General features: G+C 38.0%; 4 protein-coding genes across 6 annotated transcripts; 2 read left to right on the forward strand and 2 right to left on the reverse strand.

Annotated features, from left to right (window-relative positions):
• Positions 1–1,939: 1,939 nt before the first annotated feature.
• LOC127790657 (acetolactate synthase 1, chloroplastic) lies at positions 1,940–4,305 on the forward strand. The gene has a single exon (XM_052320240.1). It carries the CDS (start codon positions 2,136–2,138, stop codon positions 4,095–4,097), a length of 1,962 nt encoding a protein of 653 aa, XP_052176200.1. The 5' UTR covers positions 1,940–2,135; the 3' UTR covers positions 4,098–4,305.
• A 3,737-nt stretch (positions 4,306–8,042) lies between these two features.
• LOC127790040 (uncharacterized) lies at positions 8,043–10,595 on the reverse strand. Its single transcript, XM_052319286.1, has 3 exons — positions 9,946–10,595; positions 9,744–9,842; positions 8,043–9,621 (listed from the first exon to the last, which is right to left on the reverse strand). Exons 1-3 carry the CDS (start codon positions 9,994–9,996, stop codon positions 8,674–8,676), a joined length of 1,098 nt encoding a protein of 365 aa, XP_052175246.1. The 5' UTR covers positions 9,997–10,595; the 3' UTR covers positions 8,043–8,673.
• Positions 10,596–16,721: 6,126 nt separating this feature from the next.
• LOC127790041 (glucuronoxylan 4-O-methyltransferase 2) lies at positions 16,722–17,714 on the forward strand. Of its 2 annotated transcripts, XM_052319288.1 has the most exons (2): positions 16,722–16,899; positions 17,011–17,714. In XM_052319288.1, exons 1-2 carry the CDS (start codon positions 16,722–16,724, stop codon positions 17,712–17,714), a joined length of 882 nt encoding a protein of 293 aa, XP_052175248.1. The 2 variants fall into 2 exon arrangements, with proteins under 2 accessions (XP_052175248.1, XP_052175247.1); XM_052319287.1 differs by having other exon boundaries at positions 16,722–17,714.
• A 678-nt stretch (positions 17,715–18,392) lies between these two features.
• Positions 18,393–23,689, reverse strand: LOC127790039 (TITAN-like protein). Of its 2 annotated transcripts, none has more exons than XM_052319284.1 (7): positions 23,236–23,689; positions 22,166–22,292; positions 20,985–21,297; positions 20,799–20,875; positions 19,376–19,421; positions 18,722–19,149; positions 18,393–18,541 (listed from the first exon to the last, which is right to left on the reverse strand). In XM_052319284.1, exons 1-7 carry the CDS (start codon positions 23,541–23,543, stop codon positions 18,521–18,523), a joined length of 1,320 nt encoding a protein of 439 aa, XP_052175244.1. In that variant the 5' UTR covers positions 23,544–23,689; the 3' UTR covers positions 18,393–18,520. The 2 variants fall into 2 exon arrangements, with proteins under 2 accessions (XP_052175244.1, XP_052175243.1); XM_052319283.1 differs by having other exon boundaries at positions 19,376–19,430.
• Between the last annotated feature and the right edge of the window lie 656 nt (positions 23,690–24,345).

Below are 24,345 nucleotides of genomic sequence, written 5' to 3' on the forward strand. Positions count from 1 at the left end.
GTTTCTTTACTCTATATAGTATTGATCTTTGTTTGATGATATCACTTGGATTAGAATACAAAATCCAATGTAGTCCCTAAGTTATCATTTTGATTGGAGACAAACAAAAAGGCAAAGAACATAACGAAAGAGGGAAAGAGATAAGGTAGTATGAAAGTCCCTATTATCATGAAGTATTAATTTAACATTTATATTTTCACACATTTTTTCCTCTCGAATCATCACTAGTGTCACTATTTTTATTCACTTAATGACAAGTTTAGTATTTTTGCATTAATTATTTCAAAGAAATAGCATTGTACGTAATCATTTAAGATTAATTAATGCATTATGGTGCTTTTTCCACACATAAACCTAATTTTTTTGACTATTAACCTTTTTGATAAATAAGAATATTGACACACTAATAAGCATGCAAGGATTGGAAATCATGACTTTATGGTTATTATAAGGACTCAAGTCCAAATCTGTTGTCCTCAAATGGTGTCTTCTTGGCTGTCCACCAATCAGAAATTGTCACATCACTGAAATGATATACATCATCAAATAGTGATTATCATAAATTTACGATAAAAAACTTAATATTCTTCTTCCAAAATTTATTTTATAATTTATAAAAAAAATTATTTTTATCTGAAAGTATTCTATTTGTCTGGAAAAAACTCATCCCTTCATCTTAAAGAGATGAATTTTTTTCCTATAAATTACAAAATGAATTTGTGAAGAAGAATATTAAGTTTGTTGTCATTAATTTAAGATAATCACTATTTGATAATGTATATTATTTTGATGATGTGTTAGCTTCTAATTAGTGGAGAGCCAAATGGACACCATTTGGGGATAGTAGATCTGGGTCCTAAAGAGTGGGTCCCTACATGAGTCAAAACTTCAGCAATTAACTTTAGATTAAAAGAAATTATTTGTCAAAAATAAAATTATAAAAAACACCAATGATTATTAATTAAAAACACCAATAATTTTAATTTTCAAGAGATTAAAATTAAAAATATTTACACCAATGATTTTAGATGTATTTTAATTAAATTCATCATCTACATACACAATACAACTAAGGTTCGATATTTGATATAAAGACAAGGATTCTCGTCATTTTTCTAAAATTACAATTTATCACTCACATTGTTAAAAAAATATATATATTAGATTATCCATAAAGCATATTTATTATTTATATCTAATATTCAAGAAATTTTATAAAATGATAGATTTCTTAATAATTTTTTTGACTAAAAAGAACATAAGTATAAGTTTTATAATATAAAAGACATGCCTTGTAATTTAACAAAATTACTAAAATAAATTTGTTATGTCGTCACTTTTATTTTAGTAATTTTTAATTAATAAAAATTATTTAATTTTCTCCTAATTCATTTAGGATACAATTAAGTACTTCTTCTAGTAATTATAATATTTATTTTTTAAAATTCAAAAAAATAACAATATTAATATTAATATTTTTATTAACATTTTATATTGAGATCTTATATATATTTATATTAATATGATATATATAATATGAATTTTAATCTTTTAAACAACGTTGTTATTTAATTTATATTAAGTAGTATTGATTTGATAAATTAAATATAATAATTATATAAAATTTATTTATTTAATTTTTTTAATATAATATGATAAAGTATGCTCACATCATTATATTTAAATTATGTAGTATAAATTAAATAATATTATTTAAAAAATTAAAATTTTATATAATATAATATATCAATAGAAAGGGTGAAAGTTGAGTTGATAAATTTTATTAATTTTTAAATAAGTGAGCAAATGAATATATAAATAGTAAAATCCACACCTCTAGGCTCTGGTATATCCTGGTCACCAAAGCTATACGATCACATCCAATTTTAAAAATACCCTCGATTTTGAGCTTATTTATAGCCATGCCACTGCTATAAAGTCTCTCGTTCAGGAGGAAGTTCAAGCTCTGCAGGTTTCAGTTCCGTTCCGCTGCGGCTGCGTCTTTGTCTTTGTCTCTGTCGGTGCACTGTCTCCGCCGCCTCCGCCACCACCACCACCACCACCAACTCATCTTCTCTTCCGGCGGCGCTACCACCTTTCATCTCCCTCTCTGTCGTCGATTGCGCAAGTCAAAAATGGCGGCCGTCGCTCCCACCACCACTATTTTCAAGCCTCCCTCCAAATCCCACAAACTCCTTTCCCGATTTGCCCTTCCCATCGTTTCCAATCCCCAAGCAGCCGCCCGCCGCCGTTCTCTTCGCATCTGTAATGTCATCTCCGACAACAAATCTCCCGCGGCCTCGGCCCCCGCCCCCACGGCCCCCGCCCCCACCGCCGCCGAAACCCCCAAATCCGTCGTCCCTCGATTCGAGGCCGACGAGCCCCGGAAGGGCTCCGATGTCCTGGTCGAGGCCCTCGAACGCGAGGGCGTGACCCACGTCTTCGCCTATCCTGGCGGCGCGTCCATGGAGATCCACCAGGCCCTGACCCGCTCCACTATCATCCGCAACGTCCTGCCGCGCCACGAGCAGGGCGGCGTCTTCGCCGCCGAGGGCTATGCGCGTGCCTCCGGCCTCCCCGGCGTCTGCATCGCCACCTCCGGCCCGGGCGCTACCAACCTGGTCAGCGGCCTCGCCGATGCCATGCTCGACAGCATCCCCATTGTCGCCATTACCGGCCAAGTCCCTCGCCGAATGATCGGCACCGACGCTTTCCAGGAAACCCCCATTGTGGAGGTAACCAGATCTATAACCAAGCACAATTACCTTGTTCTAAATGTAGAAGACATTCCTAGAATTGTGCGTGAGGCTTTCTTTCTTGCATCTTCGGGCCGCCCCGGCCCGGTTTTGATTGATATTCCGAAGGATATACAGCAGCAATTGGTGGTTCCTAGGTGGGATCAACCCATGTCATTGCCTGGTTACTCGTCTAGATTGCCTAAGCCGCCATCAGATGTTCAGTTGGAACAGATGGTTAGGTTTATATCAGAGTCTAAAAGGCCAGTTCTGTATGTGGGGGGTGGATGTTTGAATTCAGCGGAGGAGTTGAGGAGGTTTGTGGAGCTTACCGGCATTCCGGTGGCAAGTACTTTGATGGGTCTCGGGGCATACCCGTGTTCTGATGAGATGTCGCTTCAAATGCTTGGAATGCATGGCACTGTTTATGCTAATTATGCGGTGGATAAGAGTGATTTGTTGCTCGCGTTTGGGGTTAGGTTTGATGATCGGGTTACTGGAAAGGTAGAGGCTTTTGCCAGCCGGGCTAAGATTGTCCACATCGACATTGATTCTGCTGAGATAGGGAAGAACAAGCAACCCCATTTGTCGGTATGTGCGGACGTGAAGGTGGCTTTGAGGGGTTTGAATGAGATACTGGAAGGGAAAATGCTTGACTTCTCGGCTTGGAGGAAGGAGCTGAACGCACAGAAGGTGCAGCATCCGTTGAGTTATAAGACATTCGGAGATGCTATTCCCCCACAGTATGCCATCCAGGTTCTTGACGAGTTAACCAGTGGGAATGCTATTATAAGTACAGGTGTTGGGCAGCATCAGATGTGGGCTGCTCAGTACTATAAGTACAATAGGCCTAGGCAGTGGCTGACATCTGGTGGATTGGGGGCTATGGGTTTCGGATTACCTGCTGCAATTGGAGCTGCTGTTGCCAGACCTGATGCCATTGTTGTGGACATCGATGGTGATGGAAGTTTTATCATGAATATCCAAGAGTTGGCTACAATCCGGGTGGAGAATCTTCCCGTTAAGATAATGGTACTGAATAATCAGCATCTGGGTATGGTTGTTCAGTGGGAGGATCGGTTTTATAAGGCAAATAGGGCTCACACATATTTGGGTAACCCATCAAAAGAGAGTGAGATTTTCCCGAATCTGTTGAAGTTTGCAGAAGCTTGTGACATACCTGCAGTTCGTGTGACAAAAGTGGGAGAGCTTAGAGTTGCTATTCAGAAAATGTTGGATACCCCCGGGCCATATTTATTGGATGTCATTGTACCACATCAAGAGCATGTTTTGCCTATGATTCCCAGTGGTGGAGCTTTCAAAGATATAATTATTACGGGTGACGGCAGAACAGAATATTGATCTCCTGAAGCGGTGAATTTCAGTTCACTAATTGTATTTAGCTCTTATCAGCGTAGGAAAAGTTGTGGCTTTGTTTTGTTGGGTAATAAGTATTTTCTGTATTTTTCTTGTTCTATCTTCTAGTGTTGTTTATTTATCTAGAACGGGTATGTTGTTATAAGTGGAAACTTTTAGTGACTTTTTATGGAGTATTACTGTTATTGACCCAGTTTGCTTGAAATGCTGCTTATGCTTCTTGCCACAGCATTTTGGCTAAATGCAAATACTGTTTTATGAAGTATTACTTATTGACCCAATTTGGTTTCATTTTGGCTATGCATGTTGTTGTGTTGTTTCCATCCAGGTTATCCCTGTTGCATTAGCAAAACATTTATAATTGATATGCACACTTATGTGCTATCTACATATATGTGTACATATATATATATATATAAATATAAATATACTATCTGCTCACGCCTTGATTTTTGTAACATATATAAAGCCATGGAGGGCAAGTCTTGATGCCAACTGTAAAGTTGCTCTATTGTGACTGAAAGGTTATGGGTTCAAGTTGTAAAAATGATCTCTTTGTAGAAAAGCAAAGTTAAGGCTTCATAAACAGTAACATTCTCCCCGGCGCTTATTGAACTGGGAATGCCCTTTATATATTCAGGCCGTGGAAATTTATTTCATCTTAAGAATTAATTATAAGTTGGTAGTATGGTTTTCTAAATTCACCTGTTCTTAATGTTTGAATGAAGGCACAAGTTAGTTGCTAATATTGAGAGAGACTGCAGAAATGCTTGTACTTTGAGTTACTCCCACCCTCAATCTGGCCTTATGGTCTGATCCAATTATGCGGTTCCAGAAAAAGAAATGTATTTTGCTTGATTGTTTGACATGGATTTTATGGGTATTATTACTGTATAATTTATAATCTCCCTAATGTTTCTTAAAGAGCATCTCTTTTGCAAGGGTTAAGAGAGGGTTGTGTTTGTATGCAGGCTTACCCTTGATTTTGGAAGAGTCTCTTTTTAACAACTTGAACCAGTAGCCTTACCGCAGTTATCATCCTCCCTAATGTTTTATATTGGAACATAATGTTTTGCTGGAGGATTTACAGAGACAGCGGTTGCACGTGGTGGGTTTTGGGTTTTAGCATATAGTATATACCCGAATGAGAAGTGTATTTTGAGTGGAAAAAATGTGGAGAATATACCAGTTAGGCATTATACTGGGCACCGAACTTGATAGGATTGCGTGAAAATGCTAGAATCATTTCTAGCCATGGAGACTTTAGAATCTAATGGAGGGGCCATTGCACCGAGTGGCTGAATTAAAATGTCTGCGGTACTTGTTCTGTAAAATATGGAGGCAGTTCAGAGTGGTAGCTCTATCTATGGAGACTTTGCATTTTGCTTGGACTTGTCTCAGAATCTGAACTGTCACCTTTCTATGAGGTAAAGTAAAATCTTGGTTTCATTCTTGAATTAGAAGGTTGCCTATTCAGCATTTGTACAGGGTGATGGAAATAGATAGTTCTATCTACTAGAAGACCATCGTCCTATGTCACAATTCAAAGATGACCAACTTTTATTTTTTTAAATTCAAAGAGTTAGTTTACATTTTTGTATGGTTAGCACATAAATGAGGGCTAGCCTTACTCCTTTGTGATTAGAAATATCATGAGGTTGAGTTGTAGAAACCACCTCTTTGCTATGTGAAAGTAAGACTTGGTACAAAAATAACTCTCCCTGGAGGATTGCAAAATGAGAGGCTCATGCAATGGGGATGGCTTTTTTAGTTAGCACACAAATGTGGCTTGTGATTAGGGTCCTTGGAACAAAACTCCCTATTTTGAACTGTCATTCTTAGGGTAAGTTAATCTCTATAAGATCAGATTGAATTACATTACATCATGGCCTAAGATCTGGAATACAATGAATATGTAGGATGCCTTAGTACATCATGGCTTAATCCCTACAAGGTAATTAGCTCCTAATGTCATTTGAATGGTTAAGGACCAGTAAGCAAATCCATCATAATGCATCTTTCATCTGGCAGAAGGCCAATAGCTTATCTTCTACCAATAGGTAGTGTTATGGGCAATTAGAGGAAGCACCACGTGGCAGCCCAAGGACCCGCCATGTGGCGGTGCAGCAACCACGGTGCTTCGGGTGGGTGGCAGCCACCCTCGAGTGGGGGTCACTTGAGGGTGGCAAAGGTCATACCCCTAAGTGACTCGCACTCGGGGGTCTGGCCGCTCGTGGCCCCCTTTTGGGTTGAGCCACGCGGCACCGCAATAGGGGGGGCCATCCTAGCCATGTGTGGCCCCCCCTTTCGGGCTGCGCCACGTGGCGCCATGGAGGGGGGGCATCCCCCCTTTTTTATCGCTCACACTCTCAAGTGGGGGTCACTCGGGGGTGAAGCACCCCCAAGTAAGGGCCACTCGGGCATGTCGCACCTTAGCGTGCATGACTGCATAGTCATGCGCCCACACGCTTGCACGGGTCCTCCCGCGCGCCCACACGCTCGCACTCACACATATCCTCGAGTGAAGGTCACCCGAGGTACCACGATCACATCCATGTGCCCACATGTCCGCACTCCTGCGCCAACACCTCTGAGAGAATCGATCAAAACTACCCCTGCGAGACTCAGTTAAAGCCCCTTCAATATTCTTGCCGAGAAAATCGGGCCACCCGACGCCTGGTAGCCTTTTCCATCACTATAAATGGGGGGTTTCTTCCCCTCATACGGGATGCAAACTCTGATACTCGTATTTCTTGCCTTCAAGCATTTCACTTCTACGAGGGTTTGATTTAAGTATCGGAGGGTCCGCGCTGGGATTTTCACCCGCGCCCCTAACTGATTCTCTTTCCCATCCATCCCCCGAGAGAGTCATCCATCTCCCGAGTGAGTCACCCATCGCTCGGATAAGCCACACGTGAATCATTCATTGGCGGTTTCCCATTTAAAAATTTATTGTTGTAACTATGCAATCCGAGCGATGGGTGACTTACTCGGGGGATGGATGACTCCTTCGAGCGATAGATGACTTGTTGGGAAAGAAAATCGGTTAGTGGCGCGGGTGAGAATCCCCTCACGAACCCTCTTATACTTAAATCAGACCCTCGTAGAAGTGAAACGTTTGAAGGCAAGAAGTAAGTATGAGTATCAGAGTTTGTGTCTCGTATGAGGGGAAGAAACCCCCTATTTATAGCGATGGAAGAGGCTACCAGGCGTCCGATGGCTCGATTTCCTCAACAAGAATCTCAGAGGGGTTTTGACCGGGTCTTTCGGGGGGTAGTTTTGACCTATTCTCTCGATGGTGTTGGCATGGGAGTGCGGACATGTGGGCACACAGATGCAATCGCGGTACCTCGGGTGATCCTCACTCTGGGGTATGCGCGAGTGCGGGCAGGCGTGCGGCTGCGTGGGAGGATGTGCGCAGTCGTGCACACTAAGGTGCGGCACCCCCGAGTGACCCCCATTTGGGGGTGTGAGCGGACATGTGGGCACACAAATGCAATCGCGGTACCTCGGGTGATCCTCACTCGGGGGTATGCGCGAGTGCGAGCAAGCGTGCGACTGCGTGGGAGGATGTGCGCAGGCATGGGCACTAAGGTGCGACACCCCCGAGTGACCCCCACTTGGGGGTGTGAGCGATAAAAATGGGAATGGCCCCCCTCCATGGCGTGACCCAGAAGGGGGGCCGCACATGGCTGGGATGGCCCCCCCTGTCGCATTGCGCAGGCCAAAGGGGGGCCAAACCCCCGAGTGCGAGTCACTTAGGGGTACAACCTTTGCTATCCCTGAGTAACCCCCACTTGGGGGTGGCTGCCACCTTGGGTGCCCCCTACCCGGGGCACCGTGGCTTCTGCACTGCCACATGGTGGGTCCTCGGGCCGCCACGTGGCGCTTCCTCTGATTGCCCATAACAGGTAGATGTTAGGCCCCTGGTTTTGCATACTTACTCTAAGCGTCACAAGCAGCTAAAGGGAGTTGAAAGTACAGCTGGAGGAAGCTTCGACCAGCATGTGCGCGAGGGATAGGATAGATATTTGGCTGGTTTGTTACACAAACCAGCAGACACGCCTGCATAACCAAATACGGTTATGCAGGAGAGAGAGGGGAATAACAGCATATAAAAGGGGTAGGAAGAGAGGTAGAGGGTGTGAAGAATTTGGAGTAATTGTAGGAGAGTTCTGGGCCTCTCGAACGCCCAGTTGCTGCTGTACTTACTTTTATTTTCTGTAATTCCAATTCTGAAATACAATTCAATCCATTTCATCCATTGGAGATCCTTCCTATCGGTTGGATTCCATCAGTAGATTATCAAAACTTTCAGTGCTAGTGTCTGTACTAAGTGTCATCATATTCACAAAGAACTAGCTTCAATCCTAAAGGATCCACATAGGAAATTCCAGGTCACCATAGTGTTGATTCTGGGATTTTAGTATTCTTAAAAAGGTTAGCCATATAAGGTGTTTATGAGGACATTGAGTCCCAGTTTCAAACTTTATATTGCCAAAGGTGTATAGAATTTGCTTCGCTGTTTTGAACAGATCATATATTTTCCTACAAGCAACCCTTACTCGTGTGTGTGAGCCGAGGATAACGTTGTATCAAAGGATTTTCTCCTGACCAGGAGGCAGATGATCTTTGAAGGATGAGCGTGTGTGTTGTCAAGGCTGCACAGCACAAAGTCAGGCCTGTGAAGTGCAAGGTTCAAGCGATCCTCTCCCACATGAAGGGCGGTTGCATCAAGCAGAACATGCCATGAGTTCCGGTGGGCTTCTGAAACCCAATGCATCGAGTATCGTGTACTGTTCATGTCAGCCGGGTAAGAAAACAGCCCTTTGGGGTTGTGCTTGCATTTCCTTCTAAAATACTGGCTGAGTTGCGAACCCTTGATCCTCAAGTCCAACCAAGTTTCTGGTGCTTGGATGACTTTTGCTTCTTTATAACTAGCAAACTCCCTGATACAGTCAGCTTCTTCCCCAATTATTGTCAGGTAGAAGTTTCCCCTATAGAAAGGATAGCTCTCGCCCACCAGCATCATGGCATCTTTGTAGTTTGGAGTAAAGAGAATAAGGTACTCTTCATCAGGCAATCCACAGTGTCTCAAGACTTTGTTCCTAGCCTGGATTTCAGGTATTGAAATGAAACTCCCAGGAAAGGAGGACTTTTTGGTGAGAATATCAAGCAACCTCGATGGCTCCAACTGGGTTTTTTCTAGATCCGGGAGGTTGCTTCCGAAGGAGGGTGTCGATGATTCCCTGAGGCTGCATCGAGGCGACTTTCGCTTGTCATCTGGTGAGGGCTCTGGAAGCTCTTCTTTGATGCAGAGGTTGTAAAGGTCAGTCTTCTCTCCTCCTTCAACAAGGGCATTGGAGTACTCTGGGTACTTTGCTAGGACATACTGTTCAACATACTGCATTTCTGTTGGTGTGATTGGGCCTGACCATCTCAGGTCTAGGCCATGGAGTGTTGATATTGCTTCGGCCACTATGTGAGCTGGAATCACTGTATGAGCTTTCTGTTTTGCATCAAAATGTTCTCATAATCAGAATCCAATACTGCTCAAAAAGTTGAAACTTTCTCAGGAGGAATCTTATTCTATAAAAAAAGATGAGGGTTTGAGTTGGAGTCTCAAATTACCTTGAATACCATGCTGCTTGGTCTGCCATCTTGGACTGTTGAATTGGGGATTGAAGCATATAAGGACTTTCTCGTATCCAGATTGCTGTCCTTTGTGGCCTAGTATGTTGTCAAAATTTATTTAAGCTTTCAGAATGGAGACTTGCAAGAACAGAATTTACTACACTGGTAAGCCAAGATTTTGTCTTGAATTTGAGCTTACCTTGGACCCTGAATGCAAGATGACCTGTTCTTCAGGGTTCCTCCCCATCATGTCTGTGCTCTCCTCCTCCTCCCAAGCTTTGAAAAGGCTAAATTTTTATGTGCCAAACACCAAAATCTTGAAAAAAAAAAAAAAAGAGACAGGATAGATCCCTTCTGAAACCTCTCTAGTTGGGATTTGTACAACAACTAAGGGAACAGGCTGACAAGACAAATTCACACAACCCAAACTGATTGTGACTTTTAAGGTATCTTAAGAACTAGAAAGAAGCTGCCGAGAAGAAGCAGGGGACAGGAATGAAAGACTAGACCAAGCCAAACTTCAGAGAAACGTTTCTTGTTGCAGAATGGGATCTAAACTGGGGTATGAAAGAAGCCAGAGTAATTCAAAAGGAAGGCAGGTAAGCAGAAATTATGACTTCCTGTGAGCTGACTGTTGGATCACTGAATTTTCTGCAGGACAAGGGAAATATAAGGTTCAAGGTTTACTTGATTGAACTGGGGAAAAGCTTTGTCTCTTCGGCTCTTGAATGAGTCTTGAGCTTGAACTCTTTGAGGTTGGCTTTAGAATGGACCAATCATTTTGGTTAACATTTTCTTTAAATAAACTATTGTCTTGCCAACTATCCACAAGTAATATTGAATGGCAGATGAAGTCACCCCTGAATTTAAAAGCTGGAATATAAAGGGTTGGTTAGAAAGAGGTGTGTGTGTGTGTGGGGGGGGGGGGGGGGGGGTTGGAATGGGACCTATTCGGTTGCATTTGATTTATCAAGAAAAAGAAAATGATACTGATAGGAACATTCTGGGAAGTAAGCTCATAAATCTTACTGATAGGTACAGGTTTTCACAACACTTTGGGCAATAAATTTTTTATATAAAAATAATTTTTCCTACATAAAAATTTAGGCAAAGTATCAAATTAGTTCAAGTATTTTTACTTTGGAGTCCAAATAAGCATTATTAGTTCTAGAGGCAGACCATGTTAATTCTTATAATGAATATTGTTTAAATACCATCTTGCATTCATTATCAGCGTAAAGTATATCTTAAAACAAGCCCTAGCCCCTAAATTAAAGCTTTAATTGGTTCACACATACTATGCTTATAGGATTCTTATATTAAGATAAGGTTTTCAATTGTGATTGTTTTTATAAATGTAATTGTAAATTGTGGTTGTGACTGATAGTTTGATGATCGCTCAAGTTTAGGTTTGATTTGGGTTGGGTTGCTAAGAGTTATTATTTTATAGTTCATCAGCCTTTGGTCCCGACTTTAAAAATATAGGAACTTATTTAATCTTTTTAAGAGTAAAATAAGTCAACTTAAATCACAAACTGAAAACTTCTAAAAGAATCTCATGAGAAAGAGAAAAAGGGATCAATTTTCTTTATTTTTGCTTGATGGGTTTCTTAATCCCAATCATATATAGAAGTAATCGATAAAGATTTTCTTTTATCTTCGATGGAAACAATGTGAAGAGAGGGAATATGCCAATTAGGCATGGCTGAGGCAAGAGGGTACATAAAGTCAAGTTCATATATATATATATAAATATATATATACACATCATACGAATCAGCCTTTTCCAACATTTAATGTTAGATTATTTGATTGCTCAACTAAGGGGTATGTGCTGGCTCCGATGAAGATGAAAATGGCCTCATTGGATGAGGGCATTGGGAATTGTATTAATTAAATCCATATGACTCATATAAGAGACTTGTTTATGGGGGAAGCCAAGCCGGGCCCTGTCACCTCTGTTCATCAACAACCAACCTTCCAGTTTGTGTCACTTTCCTAGAAGCTGCTCTTGAAAAGGACTACAAATCCCTCTTCAGAATATAGGGCTACTTTGGTTATGCTTTTTTTTTTTTTTTTTTAAAGCTTTTAAGTTAAGTAGTGTTTAAGTTAGTTATACCGTTTAAGTTGAGCAGCGTTTAAACTAATAATGTGTTTCGATAAATATATTGTTAAGTTATCAATTAATAGTTATATGTTTGGTTTGAAAAAACTTATAAGCTATTATAACTTGATAAAAAAATAAAAATAGACATATTATTGAATGATGTAAAATTTTATCATTAAATGTTAATAAATTATATATAATTATTAAAAAATATATTAATACACTTTTTTATTTTTTTTCTTATAATATATTATCATTAGATTAATATTACTATATATACAATATATATATATATATATACAGCGAGAGCAGGCAGCGATCGAAGCAGGAAGCAATTGGGGCAGTCGCTAAGGATGGAGCTGACGATGGAGCTGCGGGCGGCAATTGAGGCTGCGGCCGATTGTAATTGAGATGGAGGCGACGATCGATGGGGACGGGGATGAGTTTGAGACGACGGCTACCAGGGACGATGGAGTTGGAGACAACAGTTGACGGCAATGGAGGAGCTTGAGGCAATGGCTAAGGCGACGACGAGCAACAATGATAGCCAAAAATTGGTTGCAAATGGTGGAAGAAGAAGGATATGGGTTAGAAATTGATGTTTTGATTGAGGGTAAATAGGTAATTTCTATGGTCAACTCAACTTTTATTTTAGTAGTTTTTTTGCAAAAGCTGAATGGGAGTAACTTTTCAAAAAGTTGTTGAAATAGCGTTTAAGCTATATAATTTTTAAACTATTTGAGTTTGTCAAACATATAATTACAAAACGTTTGCCAGCTTATAAGCTAAATAAATAACTTATAAGCGAACAAACCACATAGTCAAACTACGTGATAGTCTCTTTTAACTCTGTGTGTGTTTTATATAATTTGTATTATATAAAAATCTTAAATTATATTAATATAAAAGATATTTTTAATGCACGAAACTCTTTATTTTACGAGTAAAAAGAGAGTAATACTTGTTCATAACATTCTTTTTGTATTTTTTTCTTTTTCAAAACTTGAATCTGAACCTTTTAGTTACAAATAAACAAATGATACTCCTTACTTCAAGAGCTGAAAGTAACATTTTTTAGAAAAAAAAAAAAAAGGGAGTATTTTTAATGGATGAAAATAAGGAGAGTACAACCTACATCAAGAGCTGAAAGTAACATTTTTTAGGAAAAAAAAAAAAAGGGAGTATTTTTAATGGATGAAAATAAGGAGTACAACCCAGAGGTAAAGCTTGATAGACAATTAGGAGATCAACTACCCCATGAACATAAGTAAACTCTGAACAGAGAGACTTGAGCCTGCTCTGAGCTGAAGACAGAGACGACTAGAGACTTCCTCAGTGGATGGATTCTAACTACGAGACTTTGAATCATCCTGACAAAAGCTACTTACTAGTTCTCATTTCAAATCTCATCTGAAACTATTGTTTCAAAAGCCCAGTAGTATCCTCTGATATTAGACCACAGACCCAACAATTAGTTGTCATGGAGCTGTTCTCTGTGTTGGCTAAGACCAATGATGGATCAAGTTCCTTGGATTTAAGATTAAGAGTTCTAACTTCACAACCTGTATCAGCTTGAGCAAGATCCCACTATGAATTGCAACTTCGATCATTGTCCCACGGAATGGTCAAAGGTCTAATTTGCGATTTACCTCTCCTAGCATAATTGAGAATACGAACACCGAAAACCGCGCAAGAACGATCATTCTAAGATGCCACTATAAATTGAGAAACTTCTAAGCAAATTCAAGTAGAGAAACAAAGTTACATTTATATTTTTATGAGGAAACTAATACTTCACTCGTGCAATGCACGGATGGTGTTAAAGTAAATTTTTATTATAAATTATAATTATTTTTTATTTTTATTAAAAAGAGGAACACAAGTATTCCAAATAAATTGTATGTAAAATTTAAAGAGTAGTTTTAACAACTAAATTAAAAGAGACACAAAAGCATTGAATTGAAAAAACTCAAATGAAATATATATATATATATATAAATAGATCTCACATTTTGATTACTTTCAAATTGAATTGAATGTTTAAAATTAATATTATTTTTTAAAATATAAGTGAAATTATTACTGACAAATAAACAAATAGTGACAATCTCAAACCCTAAAATAAAGACTTCCATTGATAATCCAACTACTTGGCATCTACATACACAACAAACAAACCAATGCAAATCCTTTAAGAACTAAATAAAATTATATATTAAAAACAAAGATTTATTAATTATTAGAGCGATCAGTCCTAATTCAAGTATAGTAAAATACAACTCCAACTTATAAACAACTCGCCAAAACATACATCTAAGTCACAATCTGTCACAATAATCTCTCACTATAATGTATTTTTCTTTTCTCTTTTTAAGCAATCTCCCAACATAATGTTAATAAAACATGTCAGTTCAAAAGAAGTCTCTTTTAAGGAGAACTACTGCATAGTGCAATAAAGAACAAAATGAAAATTTTGAAAATGGAAACAATGTTAATTTTTTAATGTTATTAAGCAAAGAAACATACCAGAAAGGAACCTATCTAAACTAAAAACACTCTGCACATTAACTTTTTTGTCAAGCATGAAAAAAAAAAAGAAAATAATAATATCAAAAAAAGATAAATGTAATATAATAAATAGATATTATAAGTTTTGCATGTAGTTCACACTTAAAAAACAATTAAAATACTTGAGAGCAAAGACAAATAGTGAAGAGAAAATAAAAATTCAAAGTATCTGTCATGGGTAATGAAAAGAAAAAAAGGTCTGTCAAAACAATTTACCAACAAAATAGCAAAAAGATTAACCACTGCATGATAAGTAGCATGAAGAAACTTAATTGGTGCATGATACATTGAAATTAAATTAAGGCATATTATGTGAATAGAGTCAAATAAAAAGAAAAATATTCACCATCTGTCAAGCGAATCATGTGAATATATTTCAAAGGAAAAAGTATTATGAAGTTTTTTACTTGGTTTGTGTCTCTTCAAAATATTGAATGTCTCTTCAAAATCTTGCAGAAATTCATGTGTAATGGCTAACTATTGAAAAGGGTGTGCAATTAAAAGAATTGAAGCAATAGTTTAATTAATTTATATAAGAATAGCATTATGTGCACGCATCCCAAACCAGCAGGTACTAAATGTAATTTCTTTTATTTTGTATCAATAGATATTTTTTTGAGATTTTAAAATGTCTGTTCAAATTCTTTATAAATAATATTTATTATTTAATTAGTAGTAAAAAGTTTTAAAGTGCTTTATTATTATGTATTATTATTATATATATTATATAATATTATAATAAGTACTAAATGTAAATTTTGTTTTATTTTATACAATTGGATGATTTTCTAAAACTTTAAGCCAATATTATATATGTATTGTACGTATATACATGTTATTATATGTATTGTATATATCTATATGACTTAATTAATAATTTAAGGTGTCTATTCAAATTTTTTATAAATAATATTTTTTTAATTAGTAGTGAAAAGTTCCAAGGTACTTTCAAGAGATCTCCAAAGTAATAAGTAATAAATGTAATTTATTTTTATTTTATACAAATGGATAATTTTTTATAACTTAATTAATAGTTTAAATTATCTATTCATATTCCTCAAAAATAATATTTATTTTTGATTGATTTGAGGGATTAATTAATGATAAGAGATGACAATTGTCAATTAGAGATGATATAAGTTTTGAAGAAAAAACAGTTCACCATTGATTACCACTTGACAAATAAGTATCCTACTTTAATAAATTAATAAGATAAGATTACCAGAAGTTTCTGTGACAGCCATGCCAATCCTCACAGCCAGATAAGGCCCAGCTACCCGGTCATTTGCCCCTAGTTTTGTCTCAAGCTGCCAAACATTTTACTCCTTCAGAACCTGGCATACAATTATAAAAAAGCCCCAGATCAAACAATGCAAGATTGGCAGTGAAGTTTCAAATTTCTAAAGCCAGTAAACCGTGACACGTATCAGTTCCTCCCCATTTTCTGAGCCTTATGTTTCCAGAAGATGAAAAGATACAATCCCAGCGAACACAAGATCCATGAACTCGAACTTGTTTCCTGTTCGTTAAAAATTAATCTAAGAAAAGATTCATGGTTAAAGTCTATCTGCCTTGAGCATTTTTTTACCAATGTTGCTGGCTTTTCACCAAGTTTGTATCGGCCAAATCCAGCATGCCGGGGACTGGGGATCGGATCAGATACTCGATCCATCGAAGCTCAATGGCAAAATAAGGATAGACTTTGATCTGGGTGTAGTCCTAGACTCTCGGGTTGAAGAAACATATTCTAAGCAACATGTTTCATATACCTCAAGTAACAACAGCTAGAATTCCAAATCACTCTATCGATAAGCCAATCAGAACTAGAATTCCAAATCGCAAGGAAATAGGACATTTTTATTATAGTGGGGGGGGAAGGGGAATGGTCCTAATTTCTTCTCATTTTTCTTTCAATTGAAAAGTCATAGTTAGACAGGAGCCTTGCACCTACCTGGTAGCCACCCTTCTTCAGCTTTACTCATGTCCACCAAACATGACCAATCTAAACACAGGGAAAGGAAAACAAACCTCTCAAGAAGTGGCAAGTCAGCATGACAGCATTTCCAGGAAATGATTAGCGTACCAACCTTTCAATATTCTTTTAGCAATTAGGTGATATAGCTGACAACTCCATGAAAGAAATGCAACACTTGAAACAAAAGCAAGAGCCTTTCCTTCCTCCTCACTCAAGTAACTTCTCTTCTGATCACATGGAAATAACAACCCGTAAAATCAAAAGATCCACTGCCCTATAATGAGGCTGTTCTGGTACCCGTAGTGATACCAAAAGAAAGAGCAAAATGCCACCAGAGGTGTCTCCTTGCCATCCTGTTGTCACACCCTTAATTCAGTTTCTACCTCAAGAGCCATCCAGATCAAACTCCAATCGGCCTCCCTTCCAGACCAAATTCCGGGGAACGAAGAGGATGCTTATCACCAAGAAGAAACTCATTCCTCTTCTTATTTTTGTCCTCTCAGGCATCTCCATCCTCAGACTTTTTAAAATCTCAGTAACTACTTTGTTTTCTTCTCCCCTTTCTGCTGCTTTGCCTCCAACTTATCGACGCGTGTGTTCTTCTACCATTCCAGCGTGCAGGATGATAGCTCCACCGACACGAGGGCCTTCAAATAGTCTCCCTATCTCCTCATCCAGTGCTGCCAACCTCACCGAGAAAGAGTATCACCTTCTGTCAAACATTATTTCTCTTAGAGCCCCTTGCAGCCTCCTCTTTTTTGGCCTTGAACCCCAGTATGTTAACCTCTCAGCATCAGTCAATGCTGGTGGCACCACCGTTTTCCTAGAGGATGATCCGGAGAAGCTGAGCACAATCAGAACAAATTACAGCAATACTAAGATTTACAGAGTTGAGTACAAGACACTTGCCAGAGACGCTTACAAGCTGCTCAAGGAAGGTAGGCAAAACCCGGCTTGTGCGTTGCAGTCAGGGCCGCTGAGACAGTCCAGCTGCCCGCTAGCTCTGACTAGACTGCCGAGGAAAGTATACAAGCAGAGGTGGGATGTGCTGGTGGTGGATGGACCCAGGGGGGATGCCCCAGATGCACCAGGCAGGATGGCTGCAATCTACACGGCTGCTATGATGGCTAGAGCCGGGAACATAACAGATGTGGTGGTGCACGATGTTGATCGAATGGTTGAGAAATGGTTTGCTTGGGAGTTTCTATGCGATGAGAACTTGGTTTCTTCCAAAGGGAAACTCTGGAACTTCAGGATAGCGGGCAGATCAAACACAACCAAGTTTTGCCCTGCCACGACAACTCTAGCAGTGTCATAGCTTTCCTAGGGTAATGGCTGCACAGTGATGAGCATTCTTCACTGGCATACACTTGAATCTAGAAGGCATTGAAAATGCAAAGGCAATTTTGAGTTCAATGCCAAGAGAAGCATGCTAAGGGGGCTTGTGCATCTAACCTTTTTGGTCACTGCCCTATATTAAAAGCAGATGCCACTGGCTTCATCTGAAGAGGCAAGACAGGAACTTCTGAAAGAATGGGATGGGATCTGTTAACATATCAACACAGAACCATCAAATGCCAACTGATAGGGTTTTTGACCACCTTTGAGAAGAGGCAAAACTAATATGGGATTGCAGTAAACTGGAGGAACTGTCCCAAAAAAAGAGACCAATCTTGGTGCGTGATAACATACACAGTATGTAGTAAGCTTTTGTATAAGCCAATGTTTAGTACATTAAACGGCCATCTTTTACAGGAATGAAGATGTTGCCAGCAAAGGTAAGCCAACCGTGGGTGTTATTTAGAATCAATTACAAATGCAATCACTCGATGGATCATTAAACAACGCATCCAACAGTGATTTTGATGATTATATGCACATTTTAAAGATAAAAAGGGATGGCATTGTTCGACAAAATGAACCCTCATCATGATTACAAAATGAGCTGCTGAGTTTGTGCTCTTCACAATGTTCTGCATACTAATTACTTGTTTAGGGTGGATGTGTCCAAAATTCTGATCCCACACGGTCTCCAATTCGAAATCAACAAGCACCTTTGGTCGGTCCTGAGATTCAATGCCGTTAGCAATTCTCTGAACATCATCAGCAAACTTGTCACAAGAATTATTTACTGGCATCTGTTCGCTGCAATAAGAGAGAGAAACATGTTAGCAAGGATGTCCATAATCATAAAAATTTGTGAATACCACAAACACTTCTATTAGCAGACCAACAGACATGGCGCTAGTATACATGAAAAATCTATGAACCTCCCCTATATAAATTAAAATATATTCATTAACTGCAAACTAATTACTAGTTTACCATCCGTTTGCTAACGTAAGGCTGTATGTTGATCAACGTCTCTGACTGACTTGTAGCCTTGGGTGAGTTTTTGTTCTCCACCTCAAATTCTTTTCTAGATTCCTTTCGGGTACCATATTGCCAAACTCTACCGAAATTCGGGAGCCAGTTGGAATCAAAATTATTGGCAACAGTCTCTCCTCTCTTCTCCATCTCCATCTCGACCTTTCTTCTCTCAGCCCAAGCAGCTCCCACCCGTTTAGGGTTCAGTTTTTGAGACTTCCCTGGCTTGTTGAGAGAAGCAAGGTTACTAGATCTTAATTCTGGTTTTATTCTAGTACTTAGTGTATCTTCTTCAGACGCATCAAACCAGGGAGGAGGTGCTCCAGAATGCACATTTCCTTTAGCTTCTTGAACTATTGAAGAGATTTGAGTGAGGTTCTGCAAACCTGAACCATAAATTAAAAAATAAAAAAACAAAGAGTACTATACGTTAAAAGAAATACAACCAAATTTATCTCCTACACCAAATTATTGGTCAATCCCAATGAAATTTACAGCATACAGTACCCATAATACCCTTTAAAATAGCACTTGAATGAGGTAGATATCCAACTGCCAGGAAATATCGAAATTTTGAGAAAGGGGAAAAGGAGGCAAATTACAAATGTGTACCTTGAGAACTGCCCCCATCATTAAGCATTCTCTCATCTGGACGTGCCTGGTATGTCTAATCAAAATCATCAAATGTTTGCCAATGGTTTGAAAAAACACATGAGAACTAAATATGCTTGCTCGGGAAAACATGAGAAACTTATAATCCCCCAGCGACAACCAAGATTACAATCCATATATAAGCAGGAAGATGAACAGGTATTTAAAGTGGACAGTAAAATTCTTAATTCTCCAAATGAATGAATGAATGTGTGTATAGTTGGCGCATACGTCAGCATTACATAAGAGTCCATCTTCCAACAATTTGCAAAGTCATTCTGATTTAAACCAATTCAAAATCAGAAGTCATTTTCCTATTTATACCAAAGATAATACTGTTTTTTCTTTTGTTAAAACATCATTACACATGTATATGTGTATATCTATAAATAAATACATATATACACAATGTTTATACATACATATATATAATAAATACATACATCCATGCATACACATAAATACACATGCACACACAGATATATATATATATATACACATGCGTACATGCACGTGCATATACATACATAGACACTTATATTTACATACACATGCACACACATATATACATACATATACATATACACACACAGATTACAGATATACATACATGTACATATACACACACACATATAGGAGCAGATATTCATGATTCAAACATACAATTTATATATACATATAACTAATTTTTGAAAAATATTTTACAATGCAAACAAACACCAGAGAGTAAGATAAAAAATAATTGTTTAAAACATTTTACATTGAAAAATATTTATTTTACATTGAAAAATTATTTTTCAATGTAAAATGTTTTACATCCAAACAAATGGAGCTTATATCTCACGCATCTTATCTTTAATAGGAGCCACTTTGACATTATTATGAATAACCTTACTTCTTTTTTTTTTTTTTTTTTATTTGTATGTTTGCGCATCCTTATTAACATCTTCATGTTCACAATGCTCATAAGAGCAAACATGGGTAAAGACAAAATCCATTAGAACTTACATCCAAAGCCCTCCAAAAATGACCAGAGGCAAGAAAGGTCCGTGCAGCACAAATAGAAGAGAAGGCACAAGCACCCAAAAGCAAAATTCAACTATTGCCTCTTTCTCTTCTCTAACAACACCACCACCATATAAAGCTTCCTCCCTCTCCCCTAGAAATGATAGTGTCTTAACATTTGGATCTATTTTCCAATGTTCATACCATTTTGAGAACAAAAATATCACCATTATAAGGATCCAGGTAAATCTGAAATGACAACCTACATTAAAAGTTTCATCCACAATACAAAATGTTCACAAATAAATAAATATAAGAGCAATATGGAACCTCAAGCAGGAAAAGAATGGGATAATAATTATGGAATGAGCAAGCTTACCCCTCCTTCAGAGATATAGCCATTTCTGGAGAATTTATCACCATTACAAATGAAAGATTGTTGGCCATCCATGTAACCTGAGACAAAGAATTTACCATTAGCATTTCTACCCTACGTCAAAAGACCCAATATAGTTTTCAAAAAGATATAATCCTATTTAAGCATATCATTGAATTCAGATTATACCTGTTAAATCCTTTGAATCCCATGAATTTGTATCAGATCTTGTGGCCACGGGAAAATACAAAGTAGCACGATGATTATCTGAGACTTTATGTGGTTCTGAATTGGAAACCTGGTACCTCTCATTCGTATAAGTTTGTAAAGGCATAACATGTTTTGAAAAACTCGAACTAGAAAAGGAATAACTATTTTTATCCAAACTATCTATACATTCAGAGTTCATTTCATTGTGGATATCTTTCAAGGGTCCAATTAAAGGTCTGTGTGATCCTTCACCGGCAGTTTCACTTTTCAATGATCTGCACTTTTTCTCCCACTGCATGACAAAAGGACCAAATTAGTTTATTAGCATAACTTCCTTAAAAGAATCTTTGATAAAATTTTCAACATGCCTACAATTAGAAATCATTCACATGCAGAGATAATAAGACAAAATACAGCATGCGGTTATGAATATAGATGCACAACTGCATTATCTTATTTACTTATTTTACTTATCCATGTGCAAAATTTAATAATATAGAAATGAGTTGTGAGTACTAGCATGCCACCTGGAGAAGACTATATTTGTTTGGAGGTGATAGAGTTACTTTTATAAAAGTTATCCCTTCTAATAGTCCTACATACTTTTTGTTGCTTTTCTCTATTCAGCTTTTGTGTCAGCAAGGTTGGAAATGCTGCAAGAGAGATTGCCTTCTTTTTCAGTGCATTTGGGAGAGGGGATGAAATGGGAATCAGTACAAGAGGGCTGTCCTCGTTCAGGAGGAGCAATTGTAAAGGAATGGAAATAAATGGAACTTGTACAATAATATGCAGGAATATTTGTCGTGAAAAATATGAACAAATAATCCACATAACTCAAAGGCTCTAGTGCATGAAATATCAGCATGTTCCTCATGTGCAACTAGACAGAACGATGATGCTAACTAAAGTAAAATTCACTGAGATCTCAACCCTAAGAAATAAGTTCAGTGGTACATCATAAGAAAAAATGTTCATTTGAATTCATGCTAGCTGTTCTTCTCAGAGATTGCTATCTGTGAATGATAAGAACACCAGGTTCCAAGCAAGTTTGTTTCCTAACCTGACAACAGAGTACTAAATATGTAGAAATAAGACAAGTATCAAACCAACAGAAAGAACTAATCTCAAAATACGCAATGACATGATATCTAAAAATTTACCTTAGCTAGATCCACCTCAGAAATCCTAAAGGAATCTACTTGATCCATCCCACCTCCATTCTTCCACAGAAAACTCTTTAAGTTCTTCAAATGATCCTCACTGGCCAGATGACTAATTGCATTCGAACTAATACAATTCAAAAGCACAAATATGAGAATTTGAACAGGCTGGAAACTGAAACCAAGCTATCTTTCCCCCATAATATCCAACATAACTTGCAAGCAACCAAATAAAAGATTGAAGATAAAGTTCAAATGCCAATCGGCACCTCATGCTTCATGTTAAAAGTAGAGAAATCAACCCAACTTCACATAAAATAATTCAATATCCCCTATAGAAAGAGAGTATCAAAAACAGTAAACTTCATGTCACGATTTAGGCTAGTTATATTTTATTTTTATTGTATTAGTTAGTTATTTACAGATTAGTGATAGTTGTGTAGTGTTTAGGAGCAGTTACCCCTAGTGGAGGAGTGGAAACTGCCACAAATAACTGTTGCTTAGCTTCTTATATTAAGCTGTAACCCCACAGTGCCGATTATGCTTTGGATGAATTAAAAAGTTCTCTCTCTCTCTCTCTCTCTCTCTCTCTCTCTCTATTTTCCTGTCTAATTCTCCATCTCTCACTCTCTGTTATTCTCCCTTATTCTGTCTGATCCTTCCCTATTTCTCCTATGCTCTTGATTCTATCTTCAAGATAGTCACAAGTCAGGCTCGGGTTCCAGGTTTTTACCCAGCAACCAGCAAACATGTCCACAAGTTTGTCGCCTAGCATTTGAAACAAACTGAGCACAACTACTACCCCTAACTTTCTCATGCTTCAATTCTGCAACCAAATGGAGCCTGAACAAGACATAACAAAAAACGACTTTCCATATGGTAACAGAATCTCAACTGAGCACAATCATTATTTTTTCGCAACAAATAAAGTCCAATCACTGAATTCAGCTCACTTGATCAGAGTCATACCAAGCTGCCAATGTTTTCAAAATCTCCTATTTTTCCTACGCCTTCCCGGCAACGAAACGCTACCAAAACTATAAAACAAGGATAAGCGAAGACTGACTCACCAGGCAAAGGAGCTACCGACCTCGTCGACATCGAAATCGCAGAAGACGCACCAGAGCCGATTGCGAGAGGCGTGTTCGGCGCGGAGAGGGCTAGGGTTTTTTAGGAAGAACCGGACGTCGGAGAGCTTGCTCTGGAAGCGAGAGAGGAAGGGGGAGAGAGACTTGACGTGGTTCGGGAAGTACTTGTGACCACGGCCTTGGTTGTGATTCAGCCTGCAGACTTCGCAGAACGCGAACTCGTTGCCGTTCCCGTTCTTCTTCTCTTCTTCTCTGCAATTGTTGAATCGATCCTCCGACTGATCTCTCATTGTAGGAATTGTTAGGGTTAGGGTTAGCGCTGTGAAACGGTGACTACAACGAGTCTCGATCGACGATTCCCTCTGTTCTCGGCTCCGTTGGGACGACGGTTAACTTGATGGAGACCCATCGCTCAAATTTAACTCTGCTAACTCGGTTTTCCCCCTTGGGTTTTGTTTGGGAGAGATTTAACACCAAATTTTATTAAATTTATTTTTAATTTTAATAAAATTTAATAAAACTAAACTCAATACCGACAATTTGTTTATGAACAAAAAATACTCCCTCCCACCGGTCTTCATCTCCGTCGCTATTGCCAATCAGGTTGCACGAAAATAAAAATAAAAAATAGATATGATATAAAATAAAAATAAATAAAATTATAGGAATTTTTTTATAAATATAATCTTTAATATAAAAAAATAAATATAAATTTTATAATCCATTCAAACAAATATAAACATATGATCTATCATCTATTAAACATGATTTATTAAATAAAAATAAATAATAAAATTTTAAAAAAATAATAAAACATAATACAAATAATAAATTTAAATTTTACTTACTTTTAAAAATAAATAATAAATTTAAAATTTTGAGTTAGAGATAGAAAAAGTTTCTTATTCCATCTCTAACATCTTCCAAATCAAAAAGGCATTTTTGATATTTTATAACTAGCAGACAATTCGAATATGGAGCAGACTCAAGTGACAAATTCGAGTCAAAATCTATGAGTAGACATTCGGGTTATTGTACCATTCCATTTTGGGGGGATAGAAAAATATTCTGCTAGGTGGGCAAATTAGGCAA

This window comes from Diospyros lotus, chromosome 14 (assembly GCF_014633365.1).
Source record: "Diospyros lotus cultivar Yz01 chromosome 14, ASM1463336v1, whole genome shotgun sequence".
In the NCBI taxonomy this organism is placed as follows: Eukaryota; Viridiplantae; Streptophyta; class Magnoliopsida; order Ericales; family Ebenaceae; genus Diospyros; species Diospyros lotus.

Excerpts from the sequence above, each read along its gene's own strand:
- LOC127790657 (XM_052320240.1), top strand. The coding sequence starts at position 2,136 with ATGGCGGCCGTCGCTCCCACCACCACTATTTTCAAGCCTCCCTCCAAA.
- LOC127790041 (XM_052319287.1), top strand. The coding sequence starts at position 16,722 with ATGCCACCAGAGGTGTCTCCTTGCCATCCTGTTGTCACACCCTTAATT.
- LOC127790040 (XM_052319286.1), bottom strand. The coding sequence starts at position 9,996 with ATGATGGGGAGGAACCCTGAAGAACAGGTCATCTTGCATTCAGGGTCC. Across the intron at positions 9,843-9,945 it reads TCTTGCATTCAGGGTCCAAG|GCCACAAAGGACAGCAATCT; the intron begins GTAAGCTCAAAT and ends ACAACATACTAG. Across the intron at positions 9,622-9,743 it reads CAAGCAGCATGGTATTCAAG|AAAGCTCATACAGTGATTCC; the intron begins GTAATTTGAGAC and ends GATGCAAAACAG.
- LOC127790039 (XM_052319283.1), bottom strand. The coding sequence starts at position 23,543 with ATGAGAGATCAGTCGGAGGATCGATTCAACAATTGCAGAGAAGAAGAG. Across the intron at positions 22,293-23,235 it reads GTCGGTAGCTCCTTTGCCTG|TTCGAATGCAATTAGTCATC; the intron begins GTGAGTCAGTCT and ends GAATTGTATTAG. Across the intron at positions 18,542-18,721 it reads CTTACGTTAGCAAACGGATG|CGAACAGATGCCAGTAAATA; the intron begins GTAAACTAGTAA and ends CTCTTATTGCAG.